This window comes from Camelus bactrianus, chromosome 15 (genome assembly GCF_048773025.1).
Source record: "Camelus bactrianus isolate YW-2024 breed Bactrian camel chromosome 15, ASM4877302v1, whole genome shotgun sequence".
Taxonomy (NCBI): Eukaryota; Metazoa; Chordata; class Mammalia; order Artiodactyla; family Camelidae; genus Camelus; species Camelus bactrianus.
This window is the reverse complement of record NC_133553.1, coordinates 66729658-66748928: the sequence shown is the minus strand read 5'-3', so window position 1 is coordinate 66748928 and position 19271 is coordinate 66729658. Positions and strand designations below refer to the sequence as shown.

Below are 19271 nucleotides of genomic sequence, written 5' to 3'. Positions count from 1 at the left end.
CTACTTATTGATCTTGGAGAGTATCTCCTGGGCAGGCTGTGTTTAACCCTGGGGACATAAAAGCTGGTAGCAGACATAACGGGGAGTATTCATCAGCATGAACTCTTCTCTAGGCTGACATCTTGCTTGGGTCATTAGCACCAAGACCTGGTCCCACCCAATAACCTGCAGGTTCTAGTGCTGGGAGCCCTCAGGCAAAATAAATAACAAAGCCCCACCCATCAGTAGACAGACTGCCTAAAGACTTTTTGAGCCCCCAGCCACCTCTAGACACATGCCTAGAGCAGCAGCTCCACCAGCTCCACCTCCCAGTGATCAGGCACTGGACCCTCCCTCTAGGATGTCTGAACAAGCCTCTAGACCAGCCTCACCCACCAGGATGCAGACACCAGAAGCAAGAGAACTACAGTCCCACAGCCTGTGGAACAGTCTAAAAACATAGGTCAGACTCTACCCCTGAACCAGCTGGTCCCTGGCCCTTGGGTGACAAGAAGGGAGTGCACTGCTGGGAAGTACAGGACACGTCCTACAGAGGGCCACTTCTCCAAGGTCAAGAAATGTAATTAGCCTACCATATACATAAAAATTCAACTAGAAATTTAGACAAAATGAAGTGGCAGAGGAATATGTTCCAAAGAACAAGATAAAATCCAAGAAGAAGAAATAAGTGATGTGGAGATAGGCAATCTTCTTGAGAAAGAGTTTAGAGCTATGATCGTAAAGATGGTAAGAGAACTTGGGAGGAGAATGGATGCACAGAGAGAGAAGTTAAAAGTTTTTAACAAAGAGTTAGAAAATACAAAGAACAGAGTTGAAGAATACAATAACTGAAATGAATAAAAAACTAAAAGGAACCAATCAATAGTAGACTAAATGAGGCAGAAGAATGCATCAAAGAGCTAGAAGACAGATTACTGGAAATCAAAACCACAGAACAGAAAGGAAACAAAGAAACAAAAAGAATGAAAAGAAATGAGAATAGTTTGAGAGACCTTGGGGACAGTATCAAGTGTACTAATACTTACACTATAGGGGTCCCAGAAAGAGAAGAGAGGGTGAGAGGGCCTGAGAAAATATTTAGAGGTAACAGCCGAAAAATTAACTTGGGAAAGGAAACAGTCATCCAAGTCCAAGAAGTTCAGAGAGTTCCATCCAGGACTAGCCCTAAGAGGAACACACTTAGATATATTATAATTAAATTGACACAAATTAAAGATAAAGAGAGATTAAAGCAACAAGGGAAAAGCAACAGATAACATACAAGGGAACTCCCATAAGACTATCAGCTGATTTTTCAGCACAAATTCTACATGGCAAAAGGGAATGGCATGACATATTTAAAGTGATAAAAAGGGAAAACCTACAACCAAAAATACTCTATCCAGCAAGGCTCTTGTTCAAATTTGATGGAGAAATCAAAAGCTTTACATATATATATGTAGACTGCTATACCAAAACCTCATGGTAACTACAAACCAAAAACCTATAGTAGACACACACACAAGAAAGAAAAAGGAATCCAAACATAACACTAAAGATAGTCATCAAATCACAAGAGAAGAGAACAAAAGAAGAAAAGGAAAACAAAGACTTACAAAAACAAATCCAAACAATAAACAAAATGGCAATAAGAACATACATATCAGTAATTACATTAAATGTAAATGGACTAAATGCCCCAACCAAAAGATACAGACTGTCTGAATGCATACAAAAGCAAGGCTTATACATTTGCATGGAAATCCAAAGAAAGCTGTAGCAATATTTATATCAGATAAAATAGACTTTAAAATAAAGACTGTCACAAGAGATAAAGAATAACACTACATAATGATCAAGAGATCAATCCAAGAAGATAATATAACAACTGTAAACATACATGCACCCAACATAGGACAATCTCAATATATAAGGCAAACGTTAACAGACGTAAAGGGAGAATTTGACAGTAACACAGTAATGGACTTTAATACCTCACTTACATCAATGGACAGATCATCCAGACGGAAAATCAATAAGGAAACATAAGCCTTAATGCATTAGACCAGATGGACTTATTTAAAATTTATATAGCATTCCACTTGAAAGTAGAATACATATTCTTCTCAAGTGCACATGGAACATTCTCCAGGACAGATCACATGCTGACCCACAAAGCAAGCCTTGGTAAATTTAAGAAAACTGAAATCGTATCAAGCATCTTTTCTGACCCAATGCTATGAGACTGGAAATCAACTACAGGAAAAGACTGCAAAAACCACAAACATGTGGAGGTTAAACAATATGCTACTACACAACCAATGGATCACTGAAGAAATCAAAGAGAAAATAAAATACCAAGAGACAAATTAAAAAAAAAAACAACCCACGATGATCCAAAACTTCTGGGACACAGCAAAAGCAGCTCTAAGAGGGAAGTTTATAGTGATATAAGCTTACTTCAAGTAACAAGAAAAATCTCAAATAACCAAACATTACACCTAAAGCAACCAGAAAAAAAAATCAAACAAAACCCAAAGTTAGCAGGAGGAAAGAAATCATAAAGATCAGAACAGAAATAAATAAAAGAGACTACAAAGTCAATAGAAAAGACCAATGAAACTAAAAGCTGGTTCTTTGAAAAGACAAACGAAATTGATAAACCTGCAGCCAGACTCATCAAGAAAAAAAGGGAGAGGGCCCAAATAAATAAAATCAGAAATAAAGATGGAGAAGTTACAACCGACACAACAGAAATACAAAGGATCATAAGAGGCTACTATAATAAAAACAAGCCAATAAAATGGGCAACCTAGAATAAATAGACAGATTCTTAAAAAGACAATCTCCCAAGACTGAATCAGGAAGAAGTTAAAAATATGAAGAGACCAACTACCAGTACTAAAATTAAATCAGTAATTTAAAAACTCCCAACAAAGTCTAGGACCAGAGGCTTCACAGGTGAATTCTATCAAACATTTAGGAAAGAGTTTAATGTCCATCCTTCTGAAACTATTCCAAAATATTGCAGAGGAAGAAACACTTCCAAACTCATTCTATGAGGCTACCATCATCCTGACACCAAAGACAGACAAAGATATCACAAAAAAAGAAAACTGCAGGCCACTTATGAACAGAGATGCAAAAATCCTCAACAAAATACTAGCAAACCAACTTCAACAATACATTAAAAGGATAATACGTCATGATCAAGTGGAATTCATCCCAGAGATGCAAGAATTTTCCAATATCCACAAATCAATCAATGTGATATACCACACTAACAAAATGAAGAATAAAAACCAAATGATCATCTCAATACATGCAAAAAAAAAAGCTTCTGACAAAATTCAACATCCATTTATGATAAAAACTCTCCAGAAAGTGGGCATAAAGGAAATATACCTCAATACAATAAAGGCCATATATGACCAAACCCAGTTAATATCATACTCAATGGAGAAAAGTTGAAAGCATTTCTTCTAAGATCAAGAACAAGACAAAGATGCCCATTCTCATCTCTCTTATTCAACACAGTTTTGGAAGTCCTAGTCTCAGCAATCAGAGAAGAAAAGGAAATAAAAGGGATTCAAACTAGAAAAGAAGTCAAACTGCCATTGTTTGCAGATGACACAATACTATACAAAGAAAATTCTAAAGACGCTACCAGAGAACTATTAGAGCTCATCAATAAATTCAGCAAAGTTGTAAGATACAAAATTAATATACAGAAATCTGTTGCATTTCTTTACACTAACAATGAAATATCATAAAAGGAAAGTGAAAAGAAATCCCTTTTAAAATCACATCAAAAAGGATAAAACAAGTCAGGAGGGTACAGCTCAGTGGCAGAGCACATGCTTAGCATGCATGAGGTCCTAGGTTCAATCCCCACTACCTCTATCAAAAAAATAAATAAATAAACCTAAAAAAAAAAAGGATAAAACACCTAGTAATAAACCTCTTGGGAGGCAAAGGACCTATATTCCAAAAACAGTAAGACACCGATGAAAGAAACTGAAGATGACACAAACAAATGGAAAGATACACCATGTTCTCGGGTTGGAAGAATCAATACTGTTAAAACGGACATACTACCCAAGGCAACCTACAGATTCAGTGCAATCCCTATTAAATTACCAATGGCATTTTTCACAGAACTGGAACAAAAACTTTTTACATAAACACGAAAGACCCTGAATAGCCGAAACAATCGTGAGAAAGAAAATGGAGCTGGAGGGATCACACTCCCTGACTTCAAAGCTACAATAATCAAAACACTATGGTACTGGCACAAAAACACATAGATTACTGGAACAAGATAGAAAGCCGAGAAATAAACCCATGCACTTACGGTCAATTAACCCATGACAAAGGAAGCAAGACTATATGATGGAGAAAAGACAGTCTCTCCAATAAGTGGTACTCGGAAAACTGGAAAGCTACCTGTAGAAGAATGAAATTAGAACATTCTCTAACATCATATACAAAAATAAACCCAAAATGGATTAAAGGCCTAAATGTAAGACTGGATACCATAAAACTCCTAGAGCAAAACAAAGGCAGAACACTCTCATATAAATCGCAGCAATATATATTTCTTTGATCCATCTCCTAGAGCATTGGAAATATAAGCAAAAATAAGTAAATTGGACCTAATTAAACTTAGAGACTTTTGCACACCATCATTAAAAAGTCCATAAATGATAAATGCTGGGGAGGGTGTGGAGAAAAAGGAATCCTCCTACACTGTTGGTAGGAATGTAAAAGGTGCAGCCACTATGGAAGACAGTATGGAGATTCCTCAAAAAACTAAAAATAGACTTACCGTATGATCCAGCAATCCCTCTCTTAGGCATAGATCTGGAGGAAAATATAATTCGAAAGACACATGTACCCCAATGTTCACAGCAGCACTATTTACAAAAGCCAACACATGGAAACAACCCAAATTTCCATCTACAAATGACTGGAAAAAGAAGATGTGATGTGTGTATATGTATATAAAATGGAATACTACTTGGTCATAAAAAAGAATAAAGTAATGCCATTTGCAGCAACGTGGATGGACCTGGAGATTGTCATTCAAAGTGAAGTTAAGTCAGAAAGAGAAAGAAAAATATCATATATCACTTAAATGTAAAATCTATACAAAAGGACACAAATGAACTTATCTACAAAACAGACTCAAAAAACCAGCCAACCAACCAACCAACCTTTTGCACAGCAAAGGAAACCATAAACTAAACGAAAAGAGAACCTACAGAATGGAAGAAAATATTTGCCAATGAGAGGGACAAGGGGTCAAAAAAAAACCAAACCCAATCCAAAAATGTGCAGAAGATCTAAATATGTATTTCTCCAAAGAAGGCATACAGATACACCAGTCAGAACAGCCATCATTAAAAAGTCTGCAAACAGGAAGTGCTGGAGAGGGTGTGGAGAAAAAGAACTATCCTACACTACTGGTGAGAATGTAATTTGGTGCAGCCATTATGGAAAAATAGTATGGAAATTCCTTAAAAAACTAAAAATAGAGTTGCTATATGATCCAGCAATCCCACTCCTGGGCATATATCCAGAGAAACTCTAACTAGAAAAGATACATCTCTTACCATTAGTGCCATTTGAAACAGTAATCTGTTGTACTGAAGATGATGAAGCAAACCTGACAGGAACATTGCCCAGCTTCTGGGTACTGGTCTCTGGAATTTGATGTCCACGGTCTTTAGCATTAACAAAAATCTCAGATGAAAATATGGCTTTTCCTGGACTTTCTGTTGTTATCTGAGTAACTGCATCAGAAGACATTTTTCCAGAGAAGGAAGAAACTGGGGCCTTAATCTCCCGTGATGATCTGAAAGAAAAAGAGAAAAGGACACAGAAGGTCATATCCTTGCCTAATCAAATACACTAATTTTATTCCAGAAGTGGCTTCAGGGAATATTTTGTGGAGATACATCAAAGCAAATGGTTAAGTTATTTCTGCAGCACCCTTCACTTTCTTAGATACTTATTACAATGTGATCATGAATGAGTACTTTTATTTATTTTAAAATCTACTTTTATTTTCAATTTAGAATGCTATTATGTAAGTTAGCTGAAGAAAGGGTATTTTTTAGTTAAAGTGAAAATACAATCATTCCTTTTTTTAAATTACTGGAAGTCCATTATAAATTAGGGGACTGTGTAAATGCATAGAGTGTACAAAATAAACAAGAAACTAAGCCTTCCCTCAAAAAGTTTATATGTCAGTGGGAGAACTGGAGGTTTTTAAGGTTGTAATTACATATAAAAATTATAAAGACTCCATATTAAAACAGAATGGAGCAAATAAATGATTGTATACAAAGTAACAGGAGAGAGGAGACAAATCTTCCTAACAGAAGAATTCCAAATAATATACGTAGGTATCTTACCCCCCGCCACCACCCACCTCCCCACAAGGAGGTGAAGCTTAATCTCTCCCTTCCCTCTTGAGTATGGGCTGGATTTAATGACTGGATTCCAAAGAAGAGAGTATAAAAGAAGAGAAATAGTAACTTTTAGTGGAGCAACGTAGCAAACACCATGTTATACAAGAGATGATGGCTCACATCATGTGGACGTTACACACTCGGCTGTTATGATGTGATGAGAACAGCACTGTGCTTCTGCGGTATTCTTTACCCAAATACATAACTCCAGTCTAATCATGAGAAAAACATCAGCCAAACTCAGAAAAATTCTACAAAATATCAAACCAGTATTCTTCAAGACTGTCAAAATCATGAAAAACAAGGAAGGAATGAGGAACTGTCACAGACCAGAATTGACTAAGGAGACTGACAACTAACTAAATGAACATGATATAGTGAATTGGATCCTGGAACAGAAAAAGGTCATTAGTGGGAAAACATGAAGTCCAAAATAAAATCTGAGGTTTAGTTTACAGTAATGTATAAACATTGGCTTCTTAAATTTGAAAAATGTATTATGAGAGTATAAGATGATAACAGTAGGAAAAAGTGGGAGGGGGTAAAGGGAACTCTACAATCTTTCTATCTTTTCTGTTAATCTACAATTATTCGAAAATAAAAAAGTGTATTTTTAAAAACAGTAATATTGTGCTGAATTATATTGGAGTAATGCTATAATATATCACAAAATCAGAAGGGTTTTTAAATCTCTACCCTCTGCCTACTATCCACTAACTGAAAGGACAATTGTGAGAAAAGAAAATAATAGGCCAATCTCCCTCATGAATATAGAAGCAAAAGTCCTAGAAATGTTAGACAATCAAATGCGTGTGTGTGTGAATTCCTACCAAGATGGCTTACTCCAAAAGTGCAAGATGAGTTAACATTCAAAAAGCAATCAATTTGATTTACCACATCAGTAAATAAAAGAGGAAATGTATATGACCATTGTCAATATAGTCAGATAAGGCATTTGATATAATTTAACAAAAAACTCACAGCAAAGGGAAACTACAAAAAACTTCAGAGCCACCATCCTATTTATTATGAAATGTTTGAGATTGTTCACTGTAAGATCAGGAACAAAGTAACTCTTATCAACTCTTATCTTTTCTATTCAACATGTTAGTAAAGGTCTTAAATGGCATTAACAGTAGGACACAAAAAAGAAATGAAGATATAAAGATAAGAAAGGAAGAAGTAATACTGTCATTTTTCATATTTGATATGATTAGGGATATAGAAAGTCCAAAACAGATAACTTACTAGAATATAGAAGGTTTTTAGAAAAGTTGCCAGATAAGAGATCAATTTTTTAAAAATTTCACATTTTTTGGAACCTGAAAAATTATAAAATTAAAAACTAAAAATGTCATATACACTACCATCAAAACATCAAATATCTAATAGTAAGTATAATAAAAGGTGTTAAGAACCTTAAATAGAAAACTTAATGTAGAGAGAAATTAATGATGATCTAAATAAGATTTCCAATTCCAGGTAGGATGTACAGACATACTTGCTTTCCTGTGCTTCACTTTACTGTACCTCGCAGACACTGCATTTTTCATAAGTTGAAGGTTTGTGGAAGCCCTGTGTTGAGCAAGTCTATGATGCCATTTTTGCAACAGTGTTTGCTCACTTCATGTCTGTGTCATATTTTGGTAATTCTCACAATATTTCAAACATTTTCATTATTATTATACTTGTTATGCTGATCTGTGATCTTTGATGTTACTATTACAAAAAGATTATAACTCGCTGAAGGCTCAGATGATGGTTAGCATTTTTTAGCAGCGAAGTCTACTCTTTAATTAAGGTATGTACATTTTTTTAGACATAATCCTATTGCACACGTAACAGACCACTATGTTGACTACTGTATAAACAAAACTTACTGGCCCTGGGAAACCAAAACATTCATATGACTCTATTATGATAGTCACTTTATTGTGGTCTGGAATAAAACCCATAATGTCTCCATAATAATATGCCTGTAGTAGGTGGCAACAGGCCATCACTCTTGCAACAAGTAAACAAAATTGGATAAATTATAAAAACTATAGTTTAAAAATCATAGAACTATGGAAGCAATCAAGAAACAGTATCAACTAGTACGCTAGAAAGGGACATTTAGAGACTCTGGGCTGGGGTTTGGTGTAGGGAGACATACTTCACTGGAAAAGAGAAATAACTAGAGCTTTTCATAAACTAATTTGATGACATGATGGAGTAAAATCTAGCAGAATGTCAAGTCGATTTTCCCCTGCAGGACATCTCCTTAGTGTTAGGATGATACGGGATGATGGGGGACTGAGCCAGGAAAGTAGAGTGAAATTTCCTGCATAGTCATGGCACTACTAACAAACCAAGCCCCACCAGATAGAGGGGTCTGTGACAAACATTAGGTCTCCTCCTCAAGACATTTGCCAGATTTTGAACCTGCATAAGGCAGGAAGCTAACTAACTGATGCCTGAGGGAGACAACTTTCAAAAGTGAGGAATTAGAGATCTACCAGGCTTGCAACAAAAACCCAGAAATGCCACCCCCAAGAAGGGAGTTGAGTCAGAAAAAGTGTAACTGCAGCAAATACATACTGGTCTCCCTTTACATCTGCTAAAGCTGTGAGGGCTGAGAGGGCTAAGAGCCTAAAGAGCTGAGCTCAAACATCTGAAATACTGAACCGAGAACGCACCGTAATTTAACTACTAAGGAAATAAAGATCTGTCAAGCTAAAGCAAAAATCCAGGGAGGCCACAAATCAGGAAAAAATCATAGGTAGAATGAGACAAATAAAGCTCCAACCCAGCTCTGACTTAGTAAAATTCTTGAGATGACTGGAGTGACCTGCCATTCCACCTGATTAACAGAGAATAGGGTAGATCTTCTCTGGTGCAAAGTAATAGCATCTTCAGTCTCCATGATTTTTTTATTCACAATGTCCACCACACAATCAAGAATTATAAAATTTGTGAAGCAGGAAAAAATGACTAAAAATTAAGAGAAAAAACACAAGACAAACTGATGTTCAAGGGATTCAGATAGTGGAGTTAGCACAGAAGGTCTTCAAAGTGATTATCAATATATTGAGAGTACAAGATAGGGATTAATAGATAAAAATAAGGAGAATCTCAATAGAAAATTAGAATTTTAAAAAATCAAATACAGACCAATAAAAAATAAGAAAACTGGTCCCCAGTTGTGGGGAAATGGGGAAATATTTGTTTGTCAAAGAGTACAAACTTCCAATTAGAACATGAGTAAGTTCTGAGGATCTATGCACAGCATTGTGATGATATTAACAATAATGTATTATATGGTTGAAAGTCATTGAGAGTAGATCTTAAATTTTCTCACCACAAAAAAGTAATGATAATTATATGACCTGATGGTGGTGTTAGCTAATGCTATGATGGTAATTAATTTGCAACATATGTGTATCAAATCAACACACTGTAAACCTTAAACTATGTTATATGTCAATTTTACCTCAATAAAGCTAGGAAAAAAATCCTATTCTCAAAAAAAAAAAAAAAAAAAAAGAAAGAAACAAGAATTCTTTGGAAAAATGATTTCACAGCTAGGGGAGGGTACAGTAGCCAATATGAAAATGTTCTTAATAGCTAAAACTGAAACAACTTGAGTACTTTTGTATCCAAAGAATGAAATAAATGTCCTTGAGTCCATACTGATGCACATGAAAAACTAATGAAATAAATAAATGGAGGAGGAACAACAGTTCTTGCTTACAGAAGAATGCCAATTAATAAATGTAGAAGGAATGAAGGAAATAATGAAGGAACTCCATTGGAATATCAGCGTAACGACTGCTATGGGCAAGATCCACTTGAAGGATGCTAAAATTAGTGATCAAAGTTTGAGCAGAAATAAGATATTTGCATAGTCTATCAGTATCCCTCAAATATTTAGTACTTACAAAGGAAAAACACTAACTTCATGGTGGAGAATATTGGTAGAAAGTACTTTGGCCAAGTGATCAAGGTTAACATCACAAGTAATGCTTAACAATTTGATGCGTTCCCTGACAAGATGCACTGAAAATGCATAATCTCCATCTAATCTTTTTTTATATAAATAACATCTTTTTTTAAAGGCACTGTTCTTATGTATTTTTATTTTATTTTATTTTATTTTATTTTATTTGGGAAGGAGGTAATTAGGTTTATTTAATTACTTTTTCAGTGGATATACTGGGGATTGAACCCAGGACCTGGTGCATGCTAAGCTCACATTCTACCACTTGATCTATACTCTCCTCCTTTCAATCTAATCTTGAGACAACATCAGACAAAGCCAAACTGAAAAGACTTTCTCCAAAATAACTAATCAATTCTCTTCGAAGTGTCACGGTCATGAAAAATGAGGAAAGACTGAGAAATTGCCACAGATTAGAGGAGGTTGAGGAGACAAGGAGACAGGATAATTAAATGCAAAGTGGGATCCTGGGATGGACCTGAAACAGAAAAGTGGCAAAATCAGGTGAAATCTAAATCAGTTTATATATTTTACTAAAATTTTATATGAAGAATTTCTCAGTTTTGGTTAAATGTTTTACTGTTATGATGTCATAGGGTAATCCTAATATAAGGAGGAGCTTTAGCAAAGGGTATTCTGGCAAACTCTAAAATACCCCTGCAAGGATCTCTGCCTCCTGGTACTCATGCCCTTGCTTAACCCCTAACCCTTGACTTAAGGGTGATTTCATTTCTCTCTAATGGAATGTGGCAGAAGTGGTAAGATTCACTTCCAAGCTTAGGTTACAAAGACGATGGCTTTTGTCGTGGGCACCCACTCTTGCTCTCTCACTTGCTCACTCTGAGAGAAGCTCAGCTGTCATATGTGAGCTGCCTTATGGAAGGAAGAAACTGATGTCTCTGGCCAACAACTATGTGAGTGAGTTTTGGAGGACATCCTCTCAGTCAAGCCTGGAGATGGGAACACAGCTAGACCCAATACCTTGTTTGTAACCTTGTGAGAGACCCTCTAAACCATGCCTGGATTTATGACCTACAGAAACTTTGGGGTAATATTTATTGTTTTAAGCTGCTACATTTCAGGGTAATACATTACACTGCAATAGATAACTTACACAGGAGCTCTTTCTACTATTTTTGCAACTCCTCTGTAAGTCTAAAAGTATCTCAAAATAAAAAAAGTTTAAAACATATACTTACATTTGTTTTATGCATACACACACACATGAGTGTGTATATGTATATATAGTTTCAATTATTTGTGGACTCTGGTGTCAGACAAACCTAGGTTCAAATGCCACCTCTAACACTTAATGGCCATGTAATCCTGGGCAAAACATTTAATATCTCTAAGTATTAGGTTCTTAAAATCTATAAAACTGAAGTAATAATCTCTAGCGTTGGTGATTATACTAAGTATAAAGTGATACACACATCAACTGTAATGCCTGGTATTTAGTACATTCTGAACAAATGACATTATTATTAATTCATATTTATAATCACCTATAATTTTCTTCTCATTCAAGGAATTCAGCTCCAATAACTTGGCATTTTATCACTTAGAAGAGTTTAAGTGTTGTATATAAACCTGTCAATCTTTTAATCCTCACAGGGTTATCACAAGTATTAAATGAGATAACATATTTAAGTCCCTCACTGCCATGACTACCACATGTGGATATTGATTAAACATTTTTTCCCTTTTTTCCAAGGCCAGTGCTCTCCAGTGCTACCTTCTCAACTATAAGGTGGAAATGGGTTATGTGCTTAGCCATACGGTAAGCATCTCATTAATGTAAAACTGAATTAGTGACAGTCTTAAAATTAGGCTGAGTAATATAATTCGAATGCGTTTATCCCTAAACTGGGTTTCCATTCCTACAGACACTGTGAAGTTGGGTAACACATCAGGGGGTACGTTAAGTTGACGTGTACTGCTGGTGGTATTAACTTTGGTATTTGGCTAAAGTGATGTCTGCCAGGAATCTCCACTGAGAAGTTACCTTGTTTTCATTGCAAATACTCAATATTTGAGAGGAATCATGAAATGGAAACAGAGAGGGAGACAGGCAGCACGTGCACATATCCCCACACAAAGCCTCGTCTTCAGCTTATCTCCAATGTGATAAATAAGGAATTAGTAAACTGTACCACTCAATGACTGAAGATTCTTCTCAGAGAAATTCAGTGTTTTAAAACACTTGACGTCAAGTCTTGTCAAAAGCCCTTTGAAAGTATAAATATACTACTTTCAGATGTTTCCTCTTACTCAGATATTTATTCCTTTAAAGGCTTCTAGAGTAGGCAAATACAACCTGCTCTAAGAGAAATCATACTGCCTCTCCCCCAAGAACTTACATTTGCTTAAGTATTTTAAACCCTTTATCACAAATTCCATCAGCTTGCTTGTCATCACAATGAGACTCACCGATCTGCAGATACTGGAGTCCCTTCTGGACTGGAATATCCTTCCAAATCTGAAATGTTCACTTGTGTTTGCCTTGAGGTTACTATCTGGCTGTTCTGAAAAGGTATGGTTTTCAAGTCCTGAGTAATAATATTACTATCTGGAAGAGGAGACTGTACGACTTGGAAGTCCGGTGAAGATTTAGGTCCTAGAAAACCTAAAGATTCTTGATCCTGTGCTATAGGTTTACTGGTCAATAATTTGGAGGTTGGTTCCAATGATCTTGAAGATACAGTTTGTAGGTCAGAGTTAAACTCACTATTCATTCTTGTTTTAGAGGCAGGATCCAATGAATGAAATCTTTTATCTAAGGTTCCACTATCCAGCTTGGAAGGAGTCTTGGGACAAAGAGTTATACGAACGTAAGAAAGTGCTTTTCTATTTGAAGGTGGAATAAATGTGGATGTTATTACTGTACATTGATCTGGGATTGAAGGGGAGACCACATTATTGGATTTGGCTTCAACATTTATCATATCAGAAACGTGTAATTTAGGTTTCTGCTGATTATTCTTTTCTACTACATAATCCTGACCTTGAGCAAGGGGGGCATGGTGTTTTTTCATGGGATCTATATCTGGGGCTTTGCTTTGTTCAAACAGCTGGCGCTGCTCAAGAAAAATGGAAGAAGGAAGATCTGGAGCTATATAATCCTGCCTTTGAGGAAGGGGAGAGTGGTTTTCTCTCACCTGATGATCTACATGTGGGGCTTTCCTCTGTTCAGAGAGTTCTTGTTTTTCAAGAAAAATACGACAAGGAAGCTTTGGAGCTACGTAATTCTGATGTTGAGGAGGGGGAGAGTGTTTTCTCACATGGTGATCTGCATGTGGGGCTCTGCTTTGTTCAAAGAACTCTTGTTGTTCAAGAAAAGTGTGCGAAGGAAGATCTGGAGTAATAGTTATATTCTTCTCTTTTGTTCCTAGTGTGGAACTTGGTCTGCTTATGCTAACGAGGGTAGGGTTATCAGAAGAATGAACTTCCTTGAAACTGCTACCATTTGCACTGCTACTGGGCTTAGAATGACTGTCTTTAAAATCTGATCTTTCTAAGAGTTTTACTTCTTGGTGAGAATGTTCAACAGATAATTTTTGGCTTTGCCTACTACTTTCTGCTAAAATAGTCACAGCTTTACCTGGTGACTGACTAATGATTTTACACGATGAAGGGGAAGAGGTTTTCTGTTTTAGATCTCTAGGAGGATTTTGCTCTTCAGTGAAATGGGAATTAAATACCCCCACAGATCCTCCAGTACACTGGCTACCTTCAGTAACACCAACCTTAAGAAAAGAGGAATCTGAAAAACAATTAGAATGTCGGTGAGATGAGAAAGTGATGGAGGTAGTAAACTTTTTCATGGGTTCTGGGGGCAGCGCCTGTGGTGAAGAATGATAATCCGTTTCTTCAGGTGGCATACAAGTAGGTTCTACTAATTCTGATAGCCAAGGATCCAAATTTTCACGGAATGGCATTCGAAGACCCTCGCTAATTTTCAAGTCATTAGCTGTAAAGTGTTGAAATGGGGAATGACTTTGTAACTGCGAGGAATTCCAAACTCTGAAGTGGGAGTTGCTCTGGTCTAGACTTGACTTGGAGAGGTTAATGTGCCTGGTCCTCCACAATGATGGGCTCCACTGTCTTCTTCTGATCATTTCTGAGGATTCAGCAGGTCTGAAAACATAAGGGTGGCTGTCCAATTGTGGTTGTTCAGCAGTTAGAGTCCGGAAACATCCTTTTTCATGGCTCTCAATAATAATGTGACTACATACAGCTTCTGACTTGCATCCTATTCCCCGTGGACTCTGTAAACCCTAGAAAATATAAACAATTCTTACTTGAAGTAGTCCAAGTAGTTATATAAAAATCAGTTTTCTACCTAGGCTAAGAGCTTACCGTGAAGGTCATATTGAGCTTTTACAACAAAACAGGTTAGAACACAATAAGAAAAAGACAGTTATCTATAGAATGACATGGCTTATGATAACTAAGACTACACAGTTTTTTTCTAAAAATTTTTCACTAAAGTAACAAAAGCAAAGACTACTGTTGTCCCCCAGTATTCTCACCTTTTTTCTTTTAGTACCAGAGGTCCCTTACCCCAACTTCTGGTCACATGACCATCAACGAGAAGTTTCCCGTTTCTTTTGCAGCCAGATGTGACCATATGACCTTGCATCGGAAGAATCAACATTATCAAAATGGCTGTACTACCCAAAGCAATCTACAGATCCAATGCAAACCTTGTCAAAATACCAATGACATTTTTCACAGAACTAGAACAAATAATTCCAAAATTTATATGGAATCATAAAAGACCCTAAATTGCCAAAGCATTCTTTTCTAGGTCTTTTTTTTTCTTTCTTCTGTTTTGTTTTCTTTTCTTGTTGTTTGATGACTAGAGAAGTTCCTTTAATATTTGTTGCAAAGCTGGTTTGGTGGTACTGAATTCTTTTAGTTTTTGTTTATCTATGAAGCTTTTGATTTCTCCATCAAATCTGAACGAGAACCTTGCTGGATAGAGTATTCTTGGTTGTAAGTTTTTCCGTTTCATCACTTTAAATATATCATGCCACTTCCCTTCTGGCCTGTAGAGTTTCTGCTGAAAAATCAGCTGATAACTTTATGGGAGTTTCCTTGTATATTATTTGTTGCTTTTCTCTGGCAAATAAATTTTACTATTTTCATATAACCTTTTCCAGAAAAGCCGTAAAAACTTTTGTTACATCCCAACAATGTTATCATTAGATATGGAACAGGCTCTTAAAAGATACTACTGGTTCAGCTCAACAAAATCCAACACTCTTTCATGAGGAAACCACTCAGCAAACTATAAATAAAAGGGACTTTCTCAACCAGATGAAGGGCATTTACAAAAGATGCACAGCTAACATTGTACTAAATGGTCAAAGACCAGATGCTTTTTCCTTAGGACAGGAACAAGACAAAGGATGTCCATTCTTCTTTTTATATTCAATATCATATTGAACATTCTAGCCAGGGCAATCTGGAAAGCAATTTAAAGAAATCCAGAAAGGAAAGGAAGAAGTAAAACTATCTCTATTTGCAGATGATATGATCTTCTATACAGAAAATCCCGAGGAAACCATACAAAACCAAAAAGGATTAATAAACAAATCCATTAAAGTTGCATGATATGAGCTCAATACACAAAAGTCATCTGTATTTCAATACACAACAAACAATCCCAAAATGAAATAAAACAATTCCATTTACAATAGCATAAAGAAGAAAATACTTAAGACAAAATTTATCAAAATAAATATAAGACTAATACACCACAAAACATTGTTGAAATTACAAAAGATTAAAATAAAAGGAAAACTGGCCCAAAGGATTAGAAGACAATGTTGCTAAGATGGCATATTTCCTATATTGATCTGCAGATTTATAGATTCAAGGTAATTCCTAGCAAAATGCCAGCCGGCTTCTCCACCCACCCAAAGCTGACAAGCAGATCCTAAAGTTCTTACAGAAATTCAAGGGACCCAAGGTAGCCAAAACAATCTAGAAAATGACAAAGTTGCAAAGTTGGAAGACTCACTTTCTGATTGTGAAGCTTACCACACAGTTACAGTAATCAAAACAGGGTGGTACTGGCACAGCAACAGACACACAGGTCTCAAGAGAATAGACCTGACACTCCAGAAATAAATACTAACGTTTATGATGAATCGACGAAGAGGCTGAGAAAATTCATCGGGAAAGAATAGTCTTTTCAGTGAAAAGTGCTGGGACAACTAAATACCCATGTGTGGAAGAATGACTTAGCACTCCATACATAAAAATTGCCTCTAAACGGACAGGCAAACAAAAGTAAAAATATATAAACTGGACATCAAAATTTAAAACTGCATCAAAGTACAAAATCAACAGAGTTAAAAGGCAACCTACAGAATGGGAGAAAGTATTTGCAAATTACATATCTCATAAAGGAATAATATCTAGAACAGAACTCTCACAACTCAAACAAAAACAAAGAGCCCAGTTCAAAAATGGGCAAAGGTCTTTATAAATAGACATTTCTCAACAGATATACAACTGGCCAACAAGTTCAAGAAAAGATGTTAAAATCACTAATAAGGGAAATACAAATCAAAAGCACAATGATATATAACTTTATACCTGTAGGATGGCTATTACGAAAAAAAATACAGAAAATAACAAATGTTGGTAAGAATGTGAAGAAATTGAAATCCTTGTGCACTAATGATGGGAATTTCAAATGGTGCACCTGCTATGGAAAACTGTATGGCAGTGCACAAAAACACAAAAACACAAAAACAGAATGACCATATGATCTAGCAATTCCACTTATGGGTCTATACCCAAAAGAACTAAAAAGCAGAGTCTTGAGGAGATATTTCCATATGCTCATTTTCACAGCAGCATTATTCAACAGCCAAAAGATACTCAAGTGTCTATTCATGGATGAATGGATATACGAATGTGGTACACATACGCAACGGAGTATTATTCAGCCTTAAAAAGGAAGGAAACTGACACATGCTACAACATGGGTGAACTCTGAGGACATAATTTTAGGTGAACTAAGCCACATCGTTCAAGGATCAACTCTAAAGTGTCTCAGTGTGCAACTCTTTCAGTTCATGCTGCTTGGAGTTCATTAAGCTTCTTGGATGTATAAATACATGTCTTCCATCAAATTTAGGAAGTTTTCATCAATTACTTCATCAAATGTTATTTTTGTTCCTTTCCTTCTTTTCTCTTCCTCGGAACGTCCATGATATATATATGTTGGTATGCTGGTGGTATCTCATGGCCCTGTTAATTTTTCTTCATTCTTTTCTCTTTCTGGGCTTTCAAGCTTGATAAAGACCAACTGACCTATTTTCAAGTTCACTGATTCCTTTTACTGCCTGCTCAAATCTGCTACTGAAACCTTCTAGAGGATTTTTGAGTTCAGTTATTTTATTTTCAGCTGCAGAATTTCAGTCTGGATCCTTTTTTTAACTGCTATGCCTTTTCTGACATCTCTACTTGGTGAGACATCCTTTTCTTGGTTTTATTTTTTTGACCACAGCTTTCTTTAGCTCTTTGAATATATTTAAGAAAGTTGATTTAAAATCTTTTTCTTATGATTCCTAGGCTTTCTCAGGGACAGTTTTTATTAATTACAGTCAATCTTTGAACAACGTGGATTTGAACTATGCAGGTCCACTTATATGCAAATATTTTGCAGTAGTAAACACTACAGTACTGCATGTCCATGGCTGGATGAATCCAAAGATGAAGAGAAATCACAGAAATGGAAAGCTGAATACAAGTTATATGTGGATTAACCCCCACACTGTGTTTAAGGGTCAACTGTACTTTTTCCCCCTGAGAACAGCCATACTTTGCTTCTTTAAGTGTTTCATAATTTGTTGAAAATTGGACATATCAAATATAGTGTGGCAATTCTGGGTATCAGATTCTCCCTCATCTGGAACTTGGTGTTGCTGCTTTTTATGGATTATTGTTTGATACTTTTCTAAGCTTTTTCTGTAAAAAGTCTTTATTCTTTGTTGCGTGTGGCACTGAAGTCTGCGTTCCCTTAGCTTAATTCTCAGCTATTATTTTGACAGTTTCCTTAAACACTTGCAGTAAAAAAGAAAAAAGAAAAAAGAAAAACAACTTCTCTCAGTCTGTTCTGATTTCCTCTATGCTGAAGCACTCCAACACTTAGCCAGATCCTTTACAACACTGCCTTAACCTTCACTTACAGCTTGTGCAATGCAAAGCCTGAAAGGTCAGCCAGAAATGAAAGTTTAGGGTCTTCCTCAGCCCTTTTCTGAGAATCAGTCCAGCTCCGGGCATTTCCAGTATAAACAGGGAATTTCTCAGTATAAGGAGGACCTTTAACAGTCCTATTCCCCATGTTATGTCCTTTCTCAACTGCTTCCTTCCCAAGCTTTTTGGTGTGTCTGTTGTTTATCCTAACTGTCATCCCTAGAATCAGGCTGCTGCAGCCAATACTTTGGCCATAAAATGCTTTTGCCAAACAGGGAAGTTGCCTCAGCCCAGGGGAAGCTCCTAGTTGAGTAAATCAAAGGGAAGCCCCTACACCAGTCCATTAGGGAGCTGTCAAACGGGCTGAAGTACTTAATAACAATTTTTAAAGAGTAAGATTTGTATTTGCACCCTCTATAAGTAGGAACCTGCATCAGGAGTGTGATCTGTCATTTTCAAAGCTACTGCAGATTGGGGGACAGTTAGGCACTATTTAAGATACTTTAGTGCTCTCCTACTGTAGTATAACAGCTTTTTACTTCAGTAATCATTCCCTTTTTTTTTTTAAGTTCTAACTAGGTTCCAGAGCTTTACTAAAGTTGATTCTGACAGATTTTTGC

At 36.2% G+C, this 19271-nt stretch overlaps 1 protein-coding gene across 3 annotated transcripts in view; it reads right to left on the bottom strand.

Annotated features, from left to right (window-relative positions):
- The window catches only part of ALMS1 (ALMS1 centrosome and basal body associated protein), a 137236-nt gene that overhangs the window by 51831 nt on the left and 66134 nt on the right, over positions 1-19271 (bottom strand). For all 3 annotated transcript variants that reach the window (XM_074341320.1, XM_074341322.1, XM_074341321.1), the window contains 2 exons: positions 12865-14711; positions 5595-5836 (listed from right to left, as the gene is read on the bottom strand). In XM_074341320.1, the coding sequence (XP_074197421.1) occupies positions 5595-5836; positions 12865-14711 (2089 nt within the window). The remainder of the gene's footprint in view (positions 1-5594; positions 5837-12864; positions 14712-19271) is intronic.